The following is a 16,786-nucleotide window of genomic DNA, read 5'->3' as shown; positions in this document are numbered from 1 at the left end:
TAAACAACTGTGTGAGCTTCCTGAGCCCCAAAGAATCTATGCTCAGTTCAGTCTGTCAACCATGGCATTAGTGTTCTGGCATTCTACCTAATTCTATTTTACATTTACATGAGTTATCCCCCAAATATAAATATAGTTTATAAATATTATAAGGCACTTATGATTACTTTCACTTCTTGATCAGTGAGGCAGACACTGCACTTTAAATTCTTCCTATCAATAGCCTAGAACCTTGAAAATAGCATCATTCCAGCTCTCTTCTATGCTATATACTGAAGAACTGTCTACACAAAGAAGGTCTCAAGGTCAAAGCAGAATCAGCTATGGGTCTTACTAAAGCTAAAGGCAAAGGTATCTTTTTTTTTTTTTCTTTTTAGGGCTGCACCTGTGGCATATGGAAGTTCCCAGGCTAGGGGTCTAATCAGAGCTGCAGCTGCCGGCCTACATCACAGCAATGCCAGATCTGAGCCATGTCTGCGACCTACACCACACATCATGGCAATGTCAGGTCCTTTACCCATTGAGTGAGGCCAGGGATCAAACCCTCATCCCCACGGACACTAGTTGGATTTGTAACCTGCTGAGCCACAACGGGAACTCCCAAGGCAAAGGTATCTTGATATAGCTGTAGTTATTACTATAATTATTAATGATTATTTCAGTGTTGAGTAGAAGGAACTATAGTTTTTCAGTACAGTAGTTTTGTCATTGAACAGAAGGCACAATGTGTGGCTAGGCTGTCTCTTGCAGGGTTTGCAAACATTTTCAATTGTCCCCAGTGTGCTAGCCACATGTTTGTTTTCAGCTGGCTGGGTTGTAAGGCAGAAGAGTTTAAAGAAAGTAGAAGAGAGAAAAAACCAACTAAGCATCTCATTAGGAAGTATGACAAAGGGTAATAATGTGCTCCCCCCTCTCCAAAGTAGTGTGTTTGAAAGAAAAGAAATAGTGTACACATTACTATTCTCATCAGTTATTTTACTCTGATAAAACATTAAGTTGGAGCAATTTCTTTTTTTTGACTTTTTGCCTTTTCTAGGGCCGCTCCTGCAGCATATGGAGGTTCCCAGGCTAGAAGTCTGATCGGAGCTGTCACCGCTGGCCTACACTAGAGCCACAGCAATGCGGGATCCAAGCCGCATCTGTGATCTACACCACAGCTCAGGGCAACGCCAGATCCTTAACCCACCGAGGAAGGCCAGGGATCGAACCCGCAACCTCATGGTTCCTTGTCGGTTCCTTAACCACTGAGCTACGACAGGAACTCCTAGAGCAAATTTTTTTAAATCGATAAACTTGATTTAGCCAGAGGTGTTCTTTTTTTTTTTTTTTGAATGGCTATACTTGCAGCATATTGAAGTTCTTGAGCCAGGGACTGAATCTGAGCTGCAGCTGTGACCCATGCTGCAGCTGTGGCATTGCCAGATCCTTTAATCCATTGTGCTGGGTTGGGGATGGAATCCAAGCCTCTGCAGCTGACTCAAGCTGCTGCAGTTGGATTCTTAACCCACTGCACCATTGCAGGAACTCCTCAACCATAAATTAATCAACTGGCATTCATTGAGTAATCAGGTGTGCAAATCACCATTACAGTATACTACATTTTGCAGTATAAATATGTTCAAGAAATATTTGTAGAACAAATAAAGGTATACTGAATTTCTGATGGGAAACATGTAAAAAGGGGAAATAGCAGTTGGTAGACTCTCACGCATAAAATACATCCAAAGTTATAAAGTCCAACTAAACGAGTTATTCAAATAAATATTAATAATCGCAATGAAACGTTATAGAAAATGAATTGAAAGTAGCTGGAATTACTTGGATATTCACAAAAATCAGAAATTTTAAAACTAGGAAAAATAGTTTAGAAATGATTTGGGTTAACCCTTGAATCCTACATGTAACTAAGAGCAGGGAAAGTAAGTCAGCTGTCCAAAGATACACAACTTTTTTTTTAATGCAAATACCAGGATTGAAAGCTAGAGTATTTTATCTAAGATTTAGAAAAACTTTCTATCCTCCCATTAGGGGGTCACTCTAGTTTGCCCTTCTGACAATCTGAACTGTCTTTTCTCAGCAATGTGTGGTCAAGCCCTGGCAGCTGTGGGCTTCTTTTTTTCTGGAGAATGAGCTGTTCATGGGTGAATACAGAGCATTTTTCTGATGAGAGATAATTATATTCTCTCCCTTCCTGCTTCTCCTATAATTTGGCCTATCCACCATCCAAATTATATACACCTGCTTCTTCTTTTTACTCCATCTTCTCTTTGTGGGTTCTGAGATTGAATAGCTTAAGTCTATACAATGCAGCCAGCCTATAAAATGATACCTAGGGATGCCTCTGACCTTTATACAGAGGGATGGCACTGCTAATCTGCTATCCAAGGGATTTGCACTTGAATTTTTATCTTTTTAACTTAAGTAATAGATTTGGCAATCCACTGGCAAGCTTCTATCCGATACCCTTCGTGACCAAGGATGCCGGGTGATCACCAGCATAGCAACTCTAACTTGACTCAATAAGAGCCAAATCTATCATCTTGGATTAAGAATCATGAGATCTGGTTGGTTAAGAGAACCCGCAAACTACCCCTGCTCCCCTCCCCCAATCCCTCAGCCCCCCTGGCCACCTCAGTGTCAGTCAGGGTTCCTGAGTGGCAAAACAACAGACATTGACCGATCACACTAAACCACAAAGGAATGCAGTGGAAAAATGGAAGGAAAAGCTGAAGCACCAGGTCTTAGAAGGTACTGGCCTAAAACACCATGAGAGGAATCCACATAGCAAGAACTCATAGAAACTTTCTTTACTAGAGGGAAGAGTGGGCTCCAACATTTCTGACCTTTGTGTACTTCTGCTCAAGATTTGAATTCTAAGGAGACGGCTTTATTAGTTACACTTGAATCTCTGCATGACCACTGCTTGAAGTAGGGGTAGTCTCCTTAATGCTAGTCCCACTTTTGCAACTGGAAAAGGAAAAGTCTCCCAAAGGAAAATACATTTGTTCTAACCAGGAAAAAAAAAAAAAAGTGAAATAGGTGCTGTGCAGAGGTCCACCAAATCAGCAGAGGTCAACCAAAATGTGGTTAAATATGGATAGACAGAGACCAACAGATAGGTGAATATTGAAGTATACAATAGCCCAATCGATGACAACAATAAAAAGGTTAAAAAGAACTGGTTCTGAGTCTAGTTTTGAAACAAGCGGTTAATTTTTTTTTTTTTCCTTTGAAATGCTTCCAGCACTGCCTAAACCCTGAGTGGTACATGAATAACTGGTCCATTAAGCATCTCTTTCCAGTGGTTATTACCTACTTCCTACCCACATCCTCCTACCCATTCTCCTCTGACTACTCCATTCCCTTCTCTACCAAAATCTGAAACCCAAGGCTGTTACTTCAGCAACCCCTTTGTTCAGTTTGTAAGATCAATCAAACACCAGGATGAAAAATCAGGGTTCTTTACTGACTTTTCAATATTTAGCAAAAGGTGATTTAAGATTTAAAAAAAAATCCAAAGTCAAACTTCCTTATTAGACATATAAAGAGAAAAAAAGTCAGATGAAATGCTTATTTGAAACTGCCTTTCTGAGTGTTCTACAGACAGGCTTACTCTAGCTCTCTTTACTCAAACTTCCTGATAGACACTGGAAATGAAAGATGGGTTCTTCACTTCCACTCAAAGTACAAATCAGGCCGGCATTTTTAAAAAGACACAGGTTTATTCTCTGCTTCAGTGTTAGTTGGCTTTGTTCCTTGTAAAATTTCACTTTTGGTTATTAAAATATTCACTGTAGGAAATAAATTTGTAACCCATTTCTCATATTACCTACACACAGAAAAACAAAATTTGATATCTTGAGGCTTATTTGCTGAGGGCGCTTCCCATAAAAGCGAGGAGTGTGCATTGGGAAATCTGTCTGGTTAACTCCTTATGGATAAACGTTAGTCACAATCGTCCCTCCGCCCACCGCTTCCCCCTCCCCGACTCTCGCCCCCAGCACCCTCCCCACCTCCTGACTTCCCGCCTCTCCCGGGCTGGTGACTTAATAGCATTTTTCTTCGTGCATATTTTGGCTTCGCCCCATGGCCTGGCTGCCTTCGCCTGTCTGAGTCTTTTGAAATTCCTGCATGTTCGCCCCAGATTAAGCCTAGTGTGTCTCAGGATGTGTGTTCCGTTTTGTTCTTTCCCCTTAACGTTCCCTGTGCAACGTGTCTGGGGGGAGGAGGACACGACGGGGAGGGGAGGGAGGGGCAGAGGCGAGGAGCTGTCCGCCTTGCACGTTTCCAATCGCATTACGTGAACAAATAGCGGAGGGGCGGCTGGGCCAGAACGGCTTGTGTAACTTTGCAAATGTGCCAGAAAGTTTAAAATCTCTCCTCCTTCCTTCACTCCAGACACTGCCGTTCGCTGGGGCCGCCGCGCCGCTCCCCGTCGCCTTCCAGAACTGGGAAAGAGGAAAGAGGCGAGTGCCACGTCCCAGCAGCCGCCTTTACTGGGAAGGGTCTGCAGCCCACCCTTGGCATTGCTTGGTAGGGACTGAGATACCCGCGCAACCCGCCCGCCTCCGTGGTTGAAGAGTTCTCCCTCCCTCACGTGATTTGAGCCTCGTTTTCCTTTTCTCCGAGCTACGTCCTCCGGGAGCGGGGACAATCCGGCAAAGGGAGCGATGCGCTTCGCCTGGACCTCACTTCTGCTCGGGTTGCTGCAGCTCTGCGCACCGGTGCGCTGCGCCCCGCCGGCCACTGGCCAGCAACAGCCCCCTCGCGAGCCGCCGGCAGCTCCCGGCGCCTGGCGCCAGAAGATCCAATGGGAGAACAACGGGCAGGTGTTCAGCCTGCTGAGCCTGGGCTCACAGTACCAGCCACAGCGGCGACGGGACCCTGGCGCCACCGCCCCAGGCGCAGCCAACGCCACCACCCCGCAGCTGCGCACGCCAATCCTGCTGCTCCGCAACAACCGCACTGCTGCGGCGCGGGCGCGAACCGCCCTCTCGTCCGGAGCCGTCGCCGGCCGCCCCAGGCCCGCAGCCCGCCATTGGTTCCAAGCTGGCTATTCGACGTCTGGGGCTCGCGACGCTGGGGCCTCGAGTGCCGGTAACCAGACGGCACCTGGAGAGCTCCCAGCGCTCAGTAATCTGCAGCCACCCAGCCGCGTGGACGTGGACGGCATGGTGGGCGATGACCCGTACAATCCTTACAAGTACTCCGACGACAACCCTTATTACAACTACTATGACACGTACGAAAGGCCCCGGCCTGGGAGCAGGTATCGGCCCGGATATGGAACAGGCTACTTCCAGTACGGTAAGCACCCCCAAGTCGCCAGAAAACCCACGCACCCCTTCCCCAACTCCGTGGCTCCCCGACGTGGCTGCCTGGGCGCGGCAGGCCTCAGTCCGTGCAGATCCCATCCCTCCCCCAGCGCCTGCAGAGGCAGCCCTGGAATCTGGTGCAAACCGCGCGCCTGGCCCCTCCTGCTTCCTTTCCACTTTACTTTGCAGCCCAGGCCATCCCCATTCTTCTGTTACCCGAAACCCGACACCGCAGTCCCCATGGGTGAAGGGTGATGAGTAAGGGTCGTGGAGTAGGGGGCAAGGGTGGGCGCCTCTAAGTTGTCTCACCTCTTTGCGCTTTGCCTGCTAACTTTTAGGTCTTCCTGATCTGGTGCCTGACCCTTACTACATCCAGGCATCCACGTATGTGCAGAAGATGTCCATGTACAACCTGAGATGCGCTGCGGAGGAAAACTGCTTGGCCAGGTACCATCTGGGATCTCCCAGCCCAGCTCCCCGTCTTGGTTCTGGGGGCGCTGCTCAGGTGCCTGGTTCTGACCACTCTTCGGTGCAGACAAGATTTGGGACATGGGATGCGCGCTGGGAAGTAGAACATTATCTCCTAAGCATGCTGACCTGGATGGAGAGTTAAAATTTTGAAGACTTTTGTGGGTTCTGTCTTTCAAACAGTGGCACGAGTCAGGGAGATGAAGCAAACCCCTAAAAAAAAAAAGTGTGTGAGGGGGGTTTCCTATTTTCCCAAAGATCCTTAAACTCTGGAGCTATTTCTAATAATGTTCTATTAAACTAGTGCACAATAACATGGAAAAATATTGTGCTGAAAGAGCTTGTTAATGCCCCCTTGAAAGATTGGGGCCACTGATCCAGCGTGGCACCCCTCTTTGGGTGCTACAGTTTCCTTTTTTTTTGATTGAAGCCACAATTAACTTAGTTGTTTTGGTATTACTTCAGCCAGAATAAGAACATGAGCAAGAGCTTTGTTTTTGCATTAGTCCTAAAATAAAATCTTAGCAATTTGGGGAATGGAATTCTCTGAGTTTGCTGCTTGGAAACCAGCAGAGGGAGCAAATGATGTTTGGATAGGATGCAAAGAATTTTTTAAAAATATAAAATAAGGTCACCAGTAGTATCTGAATATATAAATTCACACAAAATACATTAGCAAAAAACAGTAATGTTTGTTTATTTTGTGAATTTCTTCTACTTTGACTCCTGTCAGTCTAAAAGAAGAGAAGAAATCCAAGCTCATCATTTTCATTCTTGGAAATCTTGCATTAATCATACCACTGCACTCCCTATGATATTATTACTACAATAATGTCACTGTCTTAAAGATAGTTATTAAAGTGTTTATTAAGACTTTTTTTTTCCTTTTTTTTTAGGGCCACAACTGTGGCATACGGACATTCTCTGGCTAGGGGTCTAATGGGAGCTGTAGCCACTGGCCTACGCCACAGCAACAGCAACTCGGGATCTAAGCCATGTCTGTGACCTACACCACAGCTCACAGTAACGCTAGATCCTCACTGAAAGAGGCCAGGGATCGAACCTGCGTCTTCATGGATACTAGTTGGGCTCGTTACCAGTGAGCCATGATGGGAACTCCTAAAGTATTTATCTAATGTGGATGCACTCTTTTAGAGCTATTTCTCCAGTTGACATCTTATTTAATCAACTGTTTAAAAAAATGTAGGCAAAATGCCCTGGCCTCTGGGAGCTGATGGCCTAGTTAAGCGAAGACAGTAGTCACCATTATAAAATGGGAAGGTTTTATATGTAGCTTTGTTTTTAGTTAATATTTTGTGAAAATAATAATGTCTCTTTTTTTCAAAATCACAGCACAGCATACAGGGCAGATGTCAGAGATTATGATCATAGGGTGCTGCTAAGATTTCCCCAAAGAGTGAAAAATCAAGGGACATCAGATTTCTTACCAAGCCGACCAAGATATTCCTGGGAATGGCACAGCTGTCACCAGTAAGTGGATGGGCCTCCTGGTGTATTTAAAGAGTTGCTTTTTCATTTGGATATGAAAAATTTTTATACAAAGGTAGAAGATTAAAATTTGTCTTTAAGATAATATATCACCTACTATGTCACATTTTTTTTTTTAATTGGGAACTTTAAGCCCAGCTTATTAAAACTGTTGACAGAATACAGCAACTGGCTTCACTAGAATTTTACACCAATATAATACAGGTAAGATTTCCAAAAAAACCTGTTACAATCAAAATCATCTATAGTTAGTCAGCATGTAATAGTACTTAATAAAGACCACACATTACAGAAAGGATTCAGATTTCATTTTCAAAGAGAGATGTAGATGATACAATCCATGAATGGAGAAGGATCTACCTCTATCTTTTATTTCTTCTTTTTTAAAATTTCTATTTAGGGCTTCATGTGCAGCATATAGAAATTCCCGTACTAGGGGCTGAAACAGAGCTGCAGCTGAGGCCTGTGCCACAGCTAGGGCAACACTGGATCCAAGCCACATCTGTAACCTATGCTGTAGCTTGCAGCAATGCCGGATCCTTAATCCACTGAGCGAGGCCAGGGATCAAACCTGCATCCTCATGGATACTAGTCGGGTTCTTAACCCACTAAGCCACAAAGGGAACTCCAATCTCAAGCCTGTAGCAAACCCTAGATAATTGCTTGTTTTGTCCCCAAATTTAAATATTTTCAGATAAGGTAATTCCATAGTTGAACTTGGTAACTTGCCTACATATTTATTACCAGGAAATCCTGTTGTGTGTCCTCAAACTTTTTGCAATACAAACCATTTCTTCTTGTTCTTTCCTTACATGCGATGTACAGTTCAGGACCTTCACTTCAATGAAATGAGAAAAATAGATGTAACCACCTAGTTGGCTGATAAAAAAGAATTATTTTATTTCTAAATAAACATTTATACTAGCTAAATAATAGTGGTGGGTAAAACATGCTTATCTCTTCTCCATTTCAGTAAAAATTTTAAATACATGAAAACACAATTTTTAAACACTTCACAGAAACCTCCCAAGAGTCATGAAGAGTCATGTGCTGTGCTCTTCTTTTTTTTTTTTTTTTGGAAAGAAATATCATCAGTGGCAGCCAAAGGAGATATACTAGAGGACATACAGCAAGTTTCATTTACACAAAGATAACTTATTGTCTATCTCTATTTTACACTTAAAGATAGAACAGGGTGTAACAGAAAAGCTAAATAAAATATGTCCTTTTTTTCCTAGTAGCAATGTTAAACCTCACAATTTTGATAGATTTTTTTTTTTTTTTTTTTGTCTTGGAAAATTTAGCATTAGTGTCGCTTTAAGATCAACTTGATCTCAATTTTTTTTTTTTTTTTTGTCTTTTTTTTAAGGGCTGCACCCACGGCATATGGAGGTTCCCAGGCTAGGGGTCGAATCAGAGCTGTAGCTGCTGGCCTATACCAGATCTGAGCTGCATCTGCGACCTACACCACAGCTCACAACAATGCCAGATACTTAACCCACTGAGCAAGGCCAGGGATCGAACCTTTGTCCTCATGGATGCTAATCAGATTCGTTTCCACTGAGCCATGATAGGAACTCCCAACTTGATCTCAATTTTGATGTGAAAACAAATGTGGGAAGCAGTGGGGAGGTCATCTAGAATCCTCATTGCTTTCTCTGTGTGTTACTGACCACTGTCTCTGTGTTGTGTGGGACATTAGACATTACCACAGCATGGACGAATTCAGCCACTACGACCTGCTTGATGCCAGCACCCAGAGGAGAGTGGCTGAAGGCCACAAAGCAAGTTTCTGTCTTGAGGACACATCCTGTGACTACGGCTACCACAGGCGATTTGCCTGTACTGCACACACACAGGTAGGATGGCAACCTAAAGTCAGAAACCCACACACTTGAGAAAATATCTTCAGTTTTTTTCTTCTGGCCCATCTTCTTCAAAAACTATTTTGCTTAGGGGGTCCATCTAGTCCAGATGGCAAATTATTGGGAAAAGGAAAGTGATGGCTCGATGATCCAAATTACTTTTAAAGTATTTCATCATCACAGAACGTCAATGTGCATACTTATGTCCACAATGAAAAGCAGTCGTTTATTATCTGAAAAAAATTGGAATGGTTTCCAGTATCTGCACTCATTCTATATTCTTTAATTAGAAGGGTAACTGTAGGAAAGATAGCTTTGTTTTGTCACCTGCAAAACTATTCCTCCCCTCCATCTATTAAGCCAAAAACAGAATGGTGACTGGGGTTAGAAAAAGGATAGACAATAAGCTTCTTAAAAAGCACTTTTGAAAAATGTCACTTTTAATCATGTGAAGAAGGGCAGAAGGACACAGTTTCTTTTTCCATGCCTATATATTTAAACCTACAATTTAATTGATGTCAGATGTCCGTTGGATGGATTTTTAAAAATAGTGCTATCCTAAGCAGTTCGTGTGTCTTACAATGGGAAAATGTGTGTCAGTTAAAAGCTGTGCCAGTATTTCCATAAGAAACCCTAATTTGTAAAAGGACATTATAATTTTTCCCTAGCAGAAATTTTGGCAAGGAGTAGTGAATGTACATAACTCAGGGCACAAAGGGATCAGAAGTTGGCATCTTGGGAAGCAAATTCCAGGGCTGTGGCAGGAAGCTTCTGGTGACCTAAATGTTACCGTTGCTTCTTTCTCTGAGTTTAGAACTTCAGCAATTGAAAGAGGAAAAGGTTCAATTCCTCTCGCCCTGAGGCAGCATTTAAGAAAACAAAAGAAAATGTGACCTATCAACCCATTACACATATATATGTATAGAGATTATTTTTTCACTGAGAGAACAGGTCCCACAAACCCACCAGGCGGCCTAAACTTTATTCTTTTCATTTAGAACAAGAGGGACTCAGGGCAGCTCACTGCTGAAATTTCTGAACCTAAGAGTCTAGGTCTTTATAGCACGTGAGTCTCTCAATCCCTTGGAGTGACCCCACTTCACTTTTAGGTTTCTTGTAGTCTCTGTTTACATTCTATTTAACCATTATTCACCAGGTCTTACATTACAAGTGATTTATGTATTTGCGTTTTTCACTAGACTGGTGTTTCTTGAACATGGGCTTCATTAAAAGGAAAAAAAAATTCTAACAAAGCTCCAATGTTCTCTTAAGCTAGTTATAACTTTCTTTCAATGTTTCCAAATATAAAACTACACGTAACTTCCTTATATTTACACTTTCATATAAGTTCTTAGATATTAAACATATATGAAACTAGAAACAGTTACTTTAACCTCATTAATTTATGTAAAAAAGTTATGTTCAGTTAAAACCAAATTGTTAATTTATACAGCCTTGGCTAAGGTTCTAAATTTTTTTAGAGTTTTAAAAGTTTGAATACAAGAAATGCTGTTTGCTTACTGCCCAGAAAAACTTTTTTGTTTGCCAGTTCAAATAATCAAAGCTTGTACTTAACTTAAATTTTGCCACCTGAGTATGGTAGCGTGCCAGTTTCAGCATTCTTTACAGCACTTTTGCTCACCTGAAGGTAAGATAAGCATTGTGACATTATTTAAATCAGCCTTTTATGCATGGAGTTGGGTTTTTTAATATATTGTCATTTCAATCATATTTTCAGTCATTAGTCATGAGCTCTTTATTCAATTGGAGATTTAGTTCAAAATTGGAATACTAAGAGGCAAGAATGGATTTTGTCTCACATTTTTGATTCAATGTTAATATGTTATTTTTGTTGTTTTGTTCCTTTTGATCAACAGAATAAATCAATTTTTTTCTCCAAAAAATAAACCAGCCTTAAATAGATCTCTAATCCAATGAATCCCTTACACCAAAAAGTGGTGGTAGTAGTAGCATCAGCTGTAGCAACCGTAACAGCTAACAGCTATTGAGTATCTGTTATATGCCAGTATTAGAATTATGTGCTGGAAATCAGAAACTGAAAATGCTTCATAATATATTTACTACTCAATGTACAGTTAACAAAGGATTGCAAGTTGGTATGTACCAAAGTGGGAATATGATTCTCACTGCTGTGGCACAGGTACTTTTGAGTTTGGCATGTATGTACTATTGTTTGCTCCATGAGTTTTCCCTGTTCTTCCCAAATCAAGCCACAGGCAAACCAGCACCTGTAGAACATGCTTTAGATGTTTTTGCTGTCTCTCTGGTGACCAAGGTGATGATCTAAACACCAAAGCAATTTTGCCTGCTGACATTAGATAGCAGTATTGAGTTTAAATCATTCTGGCCTATTCTTTTCAATTTACTTCGGTTAGTATTAGAATGAAAATACATCAGTTAAAACTTATTATGAAAAACTAATGGAATCAAGAATATCCCTATGGGCTCCAAACTGAACAAATTTCTCTAGACTATAACTTTTTGGGGAGCAATGATCATATCTTAGTGGTGTTATTCTCTTCTGAGCCTGTAGAAGGCACTCACTTATGGAAGCAAATATCTTGGCAAGTAGAGCCATGTGGCATTCATTCACTGAAGTGTATTCTCGTCCCTTTAAGACAACAAAATATTTCAGTTATGTGAGAAAGAATATCGTGTGGTGGTTAAGAACAGGGACTCTGGACCCCAAATGCCTGAACTCAAAATCAGCTCAGCCACTTACTAGCTATATATTCTTGGGTGAGTTAGTTAACGTTATAGTGCCTCAGTTTCATCATTTGTAAAATGGGGATAATAACAGCTCCTCCTCTGTGTAGTTGTGGTAATTAAATTTATATATGTAACATGTTTAAAACTGATCCTGGCACTTCACAACTCATAAATGTTAGCTATTTAATAATGCAATATAAACTCCATGCTTTGGGAACTTACAATCTCTAGTTATTCTTATATAGTTGGATTTTAATACAGAGCAGAGAAGGATAAATACCATAAAACCTATACATAAACTAAGTTTCATGGGCATTCAGAGTATAGGAAGTTAATTTCAAGAAGAGAAATTAGGGAGAGCTGCACTGAGAAGACATTAAGTTGACTATTACATGGCCTTTATTCTAGAATTGGTAATATCCAAGAATTTTGGTGGAGGCCTGTTTTAAGATTGTATTTATCACTAGTGATTTATGACACTTTTAAGAAGCAAGATGTACTACTACTTATATTAGTCCTGTATTTTTTTTAGCTGGAGGTGATATAAGGCTGAGTAATATATACTTCTCAAAGGAGATGCAATATAAGTATAGTTTTATGTCAAACTCTTGTAAGTACTAACTTAAAATTTAATTTGCAAATAATAAGCATATTCTTTAGCATACTCTAACTATATAACATCTTTTTAATTTTTGAATTTCATTTGTTTTAGGGATTGAGTCCTGGCTGCTATGATACATATAATGCAGATATAGACTGTCAGTGGATTGATATTACAGATGTAAAACCTGGAAACTACATTCTAAAGGTAGAGATTTTTGAATATGTACCTAATTTACTTCAATTGTAACTCAATAGGCCTCTTTTCTGGATTCAAATGTTAAGTAATCATGGTCCTATAAGCAATTATACATCTTCTAAAAATATTTCTAAACCAAAACGCACACACACACTATATCCACAAATGCACATACAATTATTTAAAAGACTTTCAGGGAAAAATAAACAGCCTCCTTCTACAATTTCTGTTGAACCACATGCCTGACACATCCACCTCCCTGCTTGATTTAGTTGAAGCATGTTGCCTGTTATAGCCTTGGCAAAATAGGAAGAAATTAACCAGTAAACACCGCTGATGAAATCTGAAACATGGATGATGTTTATGTTGTCTAGGTCAGTGTGAACCCCAGCTACCTGGTGCCTGAGTCAGACTATTCCAACAATGTCGTTCGCTGTGAAATTCGCTACACAGGACATCATGCATATGCCTCGGGCTGCACAATTTCACCGTGAGTGCTATTTGCCTAGCTAAGTAATTCTTTTCACAATGCATTTTAGTTCATCGATAGGCATTATGTATGTTTGTTTTTACTACTATCGCAGGTTCCTTTAAAATAAGCCAAAGTTAGAAAATGGTAGAGAGTCTGCACTATCACACAATTTGAGTTGATTTTTTTTATAACGCTGGAGAACAGGGGGAGGGGGGATGTACTCAGGTTTTTATCACCCTGAAACTTAGTTTTCAAGAAAAGGCATGTACACAAAACAGCTTGTGTGGTGGCTGAATTTGTAAAATAGGCAATGTGCAGTGTGTAATCTTGTGGGAACACAAAGAGTTGGGTTTCTTGTCTCTTCCTCAGTCCCTGGAGGAGCCCTGAAGTATACCTTGAAAATCACTGCCTTAAAGTATGCAATTGAGGTCAGACCACCTGTTCTATAGATATCAAGATTTCCCATATTTGAGTTCTACAACCACAAATACTAAAGAAATCACCCTGCAAAAGGAGGGGTATGTGGAGGTTCCTTCACAATTTTCCTAGTCCTGAAATCCTTCTCTGAGTAAAGTCTCAGAAGGAATCCCACTACATAAATATTACAGGGGTGGTACTTTGATGAAACTAATTAAGGGAAGTTGTATAGTTTAACCTGCTTATCTCTTTCCCAACCTGACCCCTTAAGCACTGTTGGCTCTGATGCTGCTGGGTTATGGATTCTAACTACATATGCCACCTGTGAGTGATACCTTCCCAACAATGAGAACACCATTAAAGTGATACTCAATGCACACATCAGCTTTGCTGTGATGTGAGAGAGGAACTGGTGCCTCTGAATCACGCAGAAATGTGCAACAGAGCTACACTGGAAACTTAATAGAAATTTCTCCCTGATGGAGAAACCGGGATAATCGTTGCTACACATGAACTTGCAATTGGTAGGCTTTACTGAACCCACATAAACGCACCTGGTTATGCCTGTTTTGTCCACTACTGGGGCTCCCATCCAAGGGGGAAGGTGGAGCTTAAAGGAGACCATGCACAATTCACAGAGCCATGCACTGTTGCTGGGGCTGCATTCACCTTGGAGCAGAGCTTTTTCCTTATTCTCATGTCGGAGAAAAAGCTTCGTCTTTTAAAGTGTCATCACATCATTTAAGACAGATGTCTATGACAGGAAAGGTGAGGAACTGAAAGAATATCAGATATATTCTTCTGAACATGCCCACAATATAGAAAACTTGGCTGAATTTATGGCCCACACTCTGTGGAACTAGCTGATCACAGTAGAACTGAAAATCCCCAGAAGAGCTGTGCAACTCAAACTAAAATAATCTGAAATACAAGGATTAATTAATTTCTCTTATTTTTACAATCCCTTAATTTATTCATCCATTCTTTGTATATTCATTGGTACTCTCATTTTTGATACAATTTGAAAATTCTGTGGTGGGACGGAAATGCAATAAAAACAGAAGGACCTCTGCTATGAAAAGCTAAGTGACTCCTAGGTACAAACTGTGACCTCCCACAAGGAAAATATGTGGAGAGGTGACTATTGTTCTCTGGGATGTGTCTTTGCTTTTTATTAGTAGAATCCATTGAATTGGATATTGCCAGATATTTAGAACAAATAAAAATTGATACTTTGTTCCAGCATAGAATTTCTTTCTTTTTTAAACTGATTATAAATTGCAAGAGCGGTTGATGTAAAATTTTAATCAGCAATATTGATTAGATTAAAATATGAAAAAGTGAAAGGACCCATAGTTAGTGATTTGTAATAAAACAATGAGCTCATACTTATCTATGAATGAAAACTAATGGAAGAAGTACAGAAACCTTAGCTTTAGAAAGAAACCCTCACTTTCAGAAGAATCTTATTTTCTGACTTTTGCTTTCAGCCTCCCTTGTTCAGAGGAAGGAGAGATTTTCTTTAGCTGAGATTCCAAAGTGGCTTTAGGACAGCATTTGAATTGGGCTTTGGGAGCTGAGGAGGGCTGCACTGGAGAGAGTTAAGGAAAGGCATGCCAGAAGGAGTCAACATCACCAGCAAGTACATGGCAAGAAAAAATTACAGGGCATGTTTGGAAAAGCAAGTCTTCTAGTCTGGTTCAGGCATAAGTTTCATGGAGTTAAGAGAGCAAAAAGGGTGGAAAAGTTGACACCAGATCAAAGAGAGCATTGAAGAGTAAGTTAAACAGTTTGAACCTAGGGTGAGGTGGGGGAGGTCTCTGAAATGTCTTAAGCAGGGAGTGTATCTTGCCTAAAGCTATCTGGTCAGTTCCTGGCTATGTAAGCAGCAGTGTGTGTCTCACTCTTAAATACATATCATCTCTTAGTTCACTGTTTTTCATGCTAATCAAATATTTGAGAGCATTCTATTGGTGTATAAAAACCACCTGGTAGAAAAGTGTGTGCCTGTGATATGTTCTCTTTCCCTCATTTTCCTCATTGTAAACAAAATGTATGAATCAGGGGACTCTATGGCCCAGTTCAGTTCTAAGATACCATGATCAAGTTCTCTTCTCACAGAAATTAACAGAAATTACTATTTGGAAAGTGGTGGTTTATGATTTGGACTAAGTGATTCTTATTTCATTTACATGGGTACCTATGATGACAATATAAATACAATATTTGATTTACTGGTTTTGAACCAATCTCTGCCCATTAAAACAACATTGTATATCTAAAACTATGCTGGAAAAGGACTAATGCAGGAGACTGCAGAGGCCATGAACCTGCTTCTTGGTGGACATGCCACACCTGCTCCAAGGAGTGAACTCCCCTCAGCAGGGCTGCTGCTCCCCTAAATTTCTGCTTCACTTTTGAATGTTTCACAGGGTATTTCTTTTAACTCTAAACTCACATTGGTAGGTGTCAGGAATACACTTCCTGTTACTGACATAGTGACTTTCTTCAAAGCAGTATTAAAAGAATGTATTCATGGGTGATATCACAAAGTGACTGTTGCTGAGGTGGAGGGAAATAGCTACATATATTTTTTAAAAAGGTTACTTTAAACTTCTCTAGTGTACTCATTCATAGTATTATCGGGATATTAACTTGTCTTATTTTGTTTTCTTAATCTAGGTATTAGAAAGCAACTCCCAATGGATAAATCAGTGCCTGATGTTCTGAAGTGGGAAAAAATAGATTAACTTCAGTAGGATTTATGTATTTTTGAAAGAACAGAAAACAACAAAGTAGTTTTTGTTTTGGACTATTTTATAACAAAGCACATAACTGGATCTTGAACATTTAAATCGGCATATTTTGAGAAATTCTTGAAATTATTATTCACACTACTTTGTGATTAACAGTGTTTCAATTCTATAATTGCACACTTGGCTCTTTCAAGAAATCCAAATTTCTTATGCTCCTTTTGAAATTATAGTGCAAAATGGAAAAAAAAAACATTTCAGTGAATGAGTTAAAATTACTTTAAAGTGAGAATTTTCTAAAGTTCTGAAACTTTAGTGAACCATAACAATAACTGGCTTAGTTATGTCCTAGCATAGATTACTTTAGAAATGAGACTCCTACTGTTTAAATAGATATGGACACATTTGGTGCTGAGGAAGGAACAACACATTACCATTGGTGGCAAGAAATATTACTA

At 40.5% G+C, this 16,786-nt stretch overlaps 2 protein-coding genes across 5 annotated transcripts in view; one reads left to right on the top strand and one right to left on the bottom strand.

Moving 5' to 3' along the window:
- Nucleotides 1-16,786, bottom strand: part of LOC100525452 (zinc finger protein 474) — a 150,354-nt gene that overhangs the window by 117,446 nt on the left and 16,122 nt on the right. The gene's annotated exons all lie outside the window — the stretch shown is intronic.
- LOX (lysyl oxidase) lies at nucleotides 4,655-16,568 on the top strand. Its single transcript, NM_001206403.1, has 7 exons — nucleotides 4,655-5,307; nucleotides 5,654-5,762; nucleotides 7,137-7,274; nucleotides 8,995-9,151; nucleotides 12,600-12,695; nucleotides 13,061-13,176; nucleotides 16,258-16,568. Exons 1-7 carry the CDS (start codon nucleotides 4,671-4,673, stop codon nucleotides 16,262-16,264), a joined length of 1,260 nt encoding a protein of 419 aa, NP_001193332.1. The 5' UTR covers nucleotides 4,655-4,670; the 3' UTR covers nucleotides 16,265-16,568.

This window comes from Sus scrofa, chromosome 2 (assembly GCF_054392235.1).
Source record: "Sus scrofa isolate SSC_HxYL_T2T_F1_AM1 chromosome 2, Sscrofa_HxYL_maternal_Yorkshire_Landrace_v2.0, whole genome shotgun sequence".
Lineage (NCBI taxonomy): Eukaryota > Metazoa > Chordata > Mammalia > Artiodactyla > Suidae > Sus > Sus scrofa.
The sequence above is the reverse complement of the archived record's forward strand: the minus strand, read 5'-3'. Positions and strand labels throughout refer to the sequence as shown.